The sequence below is a fragment of the Squalius cephalus genome (genome assembly GCF_949319135.1).
Source record: "Squalius cephalus genome assembly, chromosome: 11".
In the NCBI taxonomy this organism is placed as follows: Eukaryota; Metazoa; Chordata; class Actinopteri; order Cypriniformes; family Leuciscidae; genus Squalius; species Squalius cephalus.
In genome coordinates this window covers 38,143,354-38,150,839 of record NC_137132.1, presented here as the reverse complement: position 1 = coordinate 38,150,839, position 7,486 = coordinate 38,143,354, and the positions used below count along the sequence as shown (strand labels likewise).

At 41.3% G+C, this 7,486-nt stretch overlaps 1 protein-coding gene across 2 annotated transcripts in view; it reads right to left on the bottom strand.

Annotated features, from left to right (window-relative positions):
* schip1 (schwannomin interacting protein 1) overlaps positions 1-7,486 on the bottom strand; it is a 245,212-nt gene that overhangs the window by 36,524 nt on the left and 201,202 nt on the right. Inside the window, exon 1 of one of the 2 annotated variants that reach the window (XM_079885696.1) lies at positions 4,151-4,756. The exons of the other annotated variant lie outside the window; for it this stretch is intronic. Coding sequence (XP_079741822.1) covers positions 4,151-4,156 — 6 coding nt within the window. The 5' untranslated portion in view covers positions 4,157-4,756. Of the gene's footprint in view, positions 1-4,150; positions 4,757-7,486 lie in introns of those variants that run through there. 2 annotated transcript variants of the gene reach the window in all.

Genomic DNA, 7,486 nt, shown 5'->3' with positions numbered 1-7,486 from the left:
TAGAAGAGGGGTTTTTCAAACCTGTCCTGGAGGACCCACAACACTGCAAATTTTCTACGGCTGAATCAGAAATCGTGCCCTAAACCCTCATTCACTATTCACTATGTTAGTCCACTTGAGCATCAAGTGAACAGTATCAAGGCACGTCCGAATGCAATGTTAGCTTCACTTGCTGTCTCCTAGACGCATCATAGATATATCCTTTGCTACCTTTGATATCCCACAATCCTGTGCTTTCAATTCTGTGACAGTTAAGATAAAAAATAAAGATGGCGTCTGAAAGTCATGGTTGGGGTCAGTTTGTGTGTAAATGTACGTTTTCCTCTTCTGATGTCATTTCTAGTGAGAAATTACTATTGTAGTAATTAAAATTTTACTTAGTTCTTGCCAAAGCTCGCTCTACTTTGCCGTAGATCATTAAACTGTAACACTGTTTCGTGAGGCGCCTTCGTGTGCAAATGCTGCCTACAAAGTCATTGCCTGATAAGGCACCGAGGCTCAAGTTTTCGTACGCAGCCTGAAGTGTGTGTGTCAGATAACGGAGACATACAGAGGCTGTGTCTGAAATCACCCCCTATACCCTTCAATGGGGCACTATTTGAGGGGACAGCCATTTGTAGTGGTGTCTGAAACCTTAGTGGACGTTATCGAGTGCGCTCATTCAATCCCACAATGCACCGCAATAAAGACCAATGTACACTCAACGGCTAGAGAAAACCCATAATCCACTGTGACAGTCGAGCTGTATGAATTCCCGCATCTCATCCATGGATGGTGAACCATCCATCCATCCATCCATTTATCCATCCATTTATCCATCCATCCGCTGGGGGGTCCTACAGGACAGGTTTGGAAACCCCTGCCATAGAAGAACCATTTTGATTCCACAAAGAACTTTTCAATGAACAATTCTTAAAAGAATCGTTTTGTTTTTCTTAGTGTGAAGAACATTTTTTAATGTCTTAGTGTGAGGAACATTTTTTAATTTCTTAGTGTGAGGAACATTTTTTAATTTCTTAGTGTGAAGAACATTTTTGAAGAAATCATCAATGCCAAAAAAGAACCATCATAATCATTTGCAAACATGCAATTTGGTATGTAGATGCAAAGTGTCTACAAGAGGCAGTGTACCAAATTGTATAACAATTGGCCTCACGGTGGTGCTATAATCCAGTGTTTCCCGACCCGGTTCCTGGAGGCACACCAACAGTGCACATTTTGCATGTCTCCCTTATCTGACCCCTCTATTTCTGGCCTTGGAGCCTAATGAGCTGATGAGTTGATTTGGTGTGTTTGATTGGGAAGAGTTAATGTGTAGTGTTGGTGTGCCTCCAGGAACAGGGTTGGGAAACACTTGCTATAATCACTAAATTTGCCTTTTTGCCCACGTCGTAGCAATCATAAGGGCTAGAATCATTAGCCCTGTCCCAAATTAAGCGGTGGTTTTGCGATGGCCACCGTGTATGTAAAGCCCGTGAATCTACCAGACCGCAGGGTGTCCTATTTGTCAGCTTTTTGGCCGCTATGTGTCCTGAATGAGCACTTTTGCAGGATTTGTACTGAGGCTGGCTCCACAGCAGACAAACCCGGCAATCTGCGACACAAAAGTGTGGAGTAGAGCGGCATTTGGGACACGGTTCTGAATCTAGGGCCTGATTCAGCCTTTTTTAATTTTCAGTCAATTTTTCACTCGGATCAGACACCCCTGGCAAAAAGTTAGCAAACACATTTTCATTCATCAGATGGTTTGGTAGATATGAGATTGTATTAGGCACGACTTCTATTATGTGTCTTCTAACTACATAAACACCAGGACAGTCTTGGTCCTTTTCCACTGACAAGGTATTGGTGCAGGAGTCTGATCTGATCTGGAGTCATTCCATCTGTTTCCATTGCAGACACGGACGGATCTTGGCTGAAAAATATATCAGGAACATGAGGGCTGTGATAACCTAAACTGAGTCTGGCAAGGCTGATAGCACAAAACTATCACTGCCTTTATAATGAATGAAGTTAGTTTGAATAAAGTTAGTCAATGAATGAAGCCTTCCTGTCACTCAAACCGTAGAGCATGGCACTAGAAAGGTCAAGGTCATGGGTTTGATTCCCAGGGAAAGCAAAAACTGATCAAATTTGTATCTTGATTTACTTTGGATTAAAAGTGTCTGCCAAATGTTTAAATTAAGATAACACACACATGTACAGTGTGTCACATCAGCTAAAACCACTTTATTATTACTGTTTATATCTCAAATTATACAAATATCATGTGTGAATTGAATTCTAAATTTACTTGTTATATATTTAAATAACCTGAGACCACTGCATCAGCTCATAAAGGCATAACATGCCGAGTTAATTTACTGTTAAAATATGTTATTAAATGGTAATGTAATATTATATTATTTACAAACATCATATAAGGCCACAACGCCCTGTCTTTGTTTGTGGGCAGGTTGTGTTCTCAGTAAGGTGTTAGTTCAGCTCTCGACTGGTTCAGATCTCCAGGTCGCACCATTTCAGGGTAACTGAGGACACATGCCAAATCTTAATCATTTCTGGAGCTAGGGGGCGCTGTTACTGTTATTTTATTGTATAGTACATAAACAGTCATGCCAATAAATCAAATAAACCAGTTTCACTCAGAATTGGCAAAGGGAAACAGTCTTTAAGCTTTGTAAGGACTGTGTTTGGCGGACAGACAAAAACATCTGACGCCACATGGGACTTCCTTCCTGAGCTGGACTCCTGGGTCAGTGACACACACTTCCTGACCAGCCTTTCTGTGTGTTCCTTCACCTGTACCGGATGTGTGGGCTTTGACTTTCAGTGCCAAACGCTCAAGAATAAACTCCTTCAGAACGGGAATGATGAAGCTGAAGGACTACAGATGCACAGCTATGAGGAGCATTATTATTACACATATACTACAACATAACATATGAAAAATACAATATACTCACAACTAGTGCATTTCAGCACAGAAGTTATGAATGGAAAGTTAGCCTGAGATACAGTATGTGCTCTAATCAACATACATACACACACCATGGCTGAACACTGATCCCTGAGCAGCCATAACACCGGCTCATCTCATGCCATACATCTGTGAATGTGCATGAACGGAGAAATAAAAAGGACGGAGAAGTGAATGGCTGTGTAGATACTATGGGCTGATTTCAGAATGGCTGTTTCATGTAAACACCATAAACCATTTTTATATATATATATATATATATATATATATATATATATATATATATATATATATATACACACACACACATAAATGTGTATGATATATATATATATATATATATATATATATACATCATACACATCATTTATCTCAAAACCTGGCCATTATGAAGCTTTATGATTAACTAAAGGCTTTTTATGAAGTCTGCTTATAAAATAAACGCTCTTTCATCGAAACTGAAGACATAATGAGTCCTCGCGTGATTTGTCGAGATCAGAGCTTTAATCTCACGAGACACCGGCCTCTATGTATAATCTCTCTAATGCCGTCGCCCGTCATGCAGCGCGCGCTCTCCGTTCATTGTGTTTTATTCTCCTATTTACATTATGTGATTTTTTAAAGTGATTGAACACGAACATAAATGTCTTAGAAACAGCTGTGGTATCACACACACACACACACACACACACACACACACACACACACAGTACAAAATGTATAATTTATACCATTTTACTGTAGACATTCAGTTCTCTAATGATGTCAATGCAATGATGTAATTCATTACGACCATATATCACGCACACCCGAAGCGCGAGATGTTCGTGTGTTTAATTTAATGACAGTAATATCAATATTAATAACACAGTGCTCTTCAAACCGCCCATTAAATCTCATCGGCATTAAAGTAGCGCTCCGTCTGCTCATATTTCAAAGGAAATGTTTAAACGATCTCAGTGAGTCTGAAATGATGTCATGTTTCTAAAACAGTCCTCACACCCTCCCATTAAACATCCAAGCACAACACCAGCATTAGACACATCTCACAGGAGCGAGCGCAATAGACTCCACTCAGCTCAAACTCTACCATTCTTCTTCATATTTCAGTGAAATCACCAAAGAGCTGAGGTGAATCCCTTTAGACCAGTCGCTTTAACACACAGAACTTACTGTCATGTTCTCTGCCGGCTGTTCTCCAGTCTCAGGACATGTTTCTCAGGCTCGAGGTAACAGCTCCAGACGCGCGAGAGCGGAGACCGTCCGCGGTGTAAGTCATGGCGGATCTCCGCTGAACACACACAACACCCCGGCGGCTCTCCTCTCCTCCAGCGGCCAGACACCACAGATAACACTCCCTCTGAGGAGCTGTCTCAACTCCTACTGAGCTGCCTACATAGACAGCATCTGTGACGCGCTCCGAGTGCGTGCGCGAGTGTGCGTGCGTGCGTGAGTGAGTGAGTGAAGGCGCGCGCTAGCGCTGCATGCCACAAAACGCTCTATAAACGCTCTATACTCGCTCTATACTCGCTCTATGCTCGCTTACTCGCCTGTTACCCAACAATGCAATGTGATGCCCAAAATCAGTGCAGGGACCTATGCTGTATGTCACTCCAAAACACTGCACACTAATAAATTGCGCAAATGTTGTTCTCACAGTCTAAAACTCTTACACTTTTCCGTAATGTCCAAAGATACTGTACTCGCCTGTAGTAGCTACACATGCTGTGCCTATACTGACCCAAATGTGGCATTAGCCTAATACCCAAAACGATCCCCTCCAAAGGAAGTCATGTGTCCTATATGTGTTATTAAAGGGGTCATGAACTGAGAATTCAAAATTTCCTTGATCTTTTGACAGTTAAGAGTGAGTTATACTATAAAAATACCCTGTAAGTTTTAAAACTCAAACTTGTTTGTTATTCCAAAAAAAGCTTTTATTGAAACCAAGGCTAGAAAAGGACAGGATCTGAGAAGAGACTTCTGACATCACAGAGCAGCGACAGACCGCCTCTGCAGAAGAATATCAACGCCTATGTCTGTCACTGCGTCTTTAGCCCCGCCCACTGGAGCGTTAGTGAATAGACCAACGCTACTTTTGCGTCATCGAAGGGTAACGCCCCTTTTTGGGGGAAAACAAACAGATTCCCCTGAGAACAGAACTCGCTCGCTCTAGACCTGCAAAGTTTCTTGATAGCAAAAATCGCACAAACATGCACTCTCTTTGGACTATTCAGACATCTACCACTATCTCGTGGAATCACCAAGTAAGTAGCCTATTTTTTTTTTGTCATTAACACACTCACAGTATGATAAACTAGACGATGAGGTGAGGCCATGTCAAGAGGAGTTGTGGTTTACTTGGATCATATTTCACTTGATTTAAGCTATTGACATAGTTTTGTTGTCGACTAGCTATAAAGACGAAGCTGCTAGCAGCTACGTGATTAACGTTAGCTCTCACTAGGCACGCTACCACCTTGGCTGTTAACTGATTTTACTGTTGAAATAGTGGCAGGCTAGGACCAAAGTGGACTTGGCTGGTTTGTGCTTGTGTCTAGAAAGTGTTAGGACTTTGAAAGTTGTAAAAAGGTTTACAGTGTACGGCAAAATATGTATGGGGCATGCTTTTCATTGTCTCTACCTCACTTAAGGTACGGACTATTTATGTTTTTAGCCCGGTTCTGAACATGATTGTTCTGATTACAGTGTTTGAGGGTTTCTTACTAGTATAACTTAGCTAGTCGACAACAAAACTGTCAATAGCTTAAATCAAGTGAAATATGATCCGAGTAAACCACCGACTCCTCTTGACATGGCCTCATCGTCTAGTTTGTCATACTGTGAGTGTGTTAATGACAAAAAAAAAATAGGCTAACGTTACTTACTTGGTGATTCCACGAGATAGTGGTAGATGTCAGAATAGTCCATATTTGGCCACTGCGTGGGGTCATTAATCCAGTTTTCGACCATTTCAAAGGGACACCTCTGTAACTCCCTATCCAGTAGCTTCTTTAAATACCGCTCATACTTATAAATATAAAGATAATTGTTATTATATAATTTATAAATAAATAAAGAGCGAGTTCTGTTCTCAGGGGAATCCGTTTGTCTTCCCCCAAAAAGGGGCGTTGCCCTTCGATGACGCAAAAGTAGCGTTGGTCTATAGTGACATGAGAACGAGAAAAGATCGACACAGGATCAATAATACCATTACCTTGCAAACGATCCTGATGCTAGGAAAGTGTTTTTATTTTTTCAACAATGTGAATGTCTCAGTTGAGCATTATTTGTTTGTATTCAGTACATTTCACTGTGGATTATTTGTTAAATCAGTCGCAATTTCGACGCAGGCTTTGCAAACAGACTTTTACGATATGGATCTGCCAGCAACGCCACAAACATGTAATGAACCATGTTTATTCTAATGCCTGATCTGTGATCAGTGATTTCTGATGTGTAATTGTTCAAGTTCAGACAGATAATCTTTCTCTCAAAATCGTTCAATACTGTTTATGCATCAGTAAATCAAGCTAGTGCGTTTCTCTTAGTAGGATGAAAATAATCTTATTTAAACTGTGATTACTATACAATACAGAAAGCCATCAAAGAACAATCCCTTTCCAATCGCCCAAGCTGTCAATCACACAGCGCGAGTTTATCTGGACACTTGCCAAAACTCCCATTATCAGTGACGCTGTTACGCTGCACAACGAAGCTCTTACTGTATTTACATTGTGTTTGCATTGGTATTTGGAAAGCATTCGTGAGAGTGCAGAAATTACGTTGCAATGATGAGAACACTTCATTCACGTGATCAACAGACTGTCTGTCATCTGTTCAATGCTCATCACTGCAACCTTTCATGTGATGGGAATAGATCTAAATATAACTATAATCAACACTTTTCACGTGTCGTTAATCTCAATAGCTGTAATAGTAAAAACCTAGTAAAAGATTTCGAGAGAGAGTTCCACATTTAATGCTAGCTATTTCATATGCAAACATGTCAGCCAATCACAGCAGTGGGCGTTTACAATGAAGTCTCACAGCCAATCACAGCAGTGGCCGTTTACAATGAAGTCTCACAGCCAATCACAGCAGTGGGCGTTTACACTGAAGTCTCACAGCCAATCACAGCAGTGGGCGTTTACACTGAAGTCTCACAGCAGCCAATCACAGCAGTGGGCGTTTACAATGAAGTCTCACAGCCAATCACAGCAGTGGGCGTTTACAATGAAGTCTCACAGCCAATCACAGCAGTGGGCGTTTACACTGAAGTCTTACAGCCAATCACAGCAGTGGGCGTTTACAATGAAGTCTCATAGCCAATCACAGCAGTGGGCGTTTACACTGAAGTCTCACAGCCAATCACAGCAGTGGGCGTTTACACTGAAGTCTCACAGCCAATCACAGCAGTGGGCCTTTACAATGAAGTCTCATAGCCAATCACAGCAGTGGGCATTTACACTGAAGTCTCACAGCCAATCACAGCAGTGGGCGTTTACA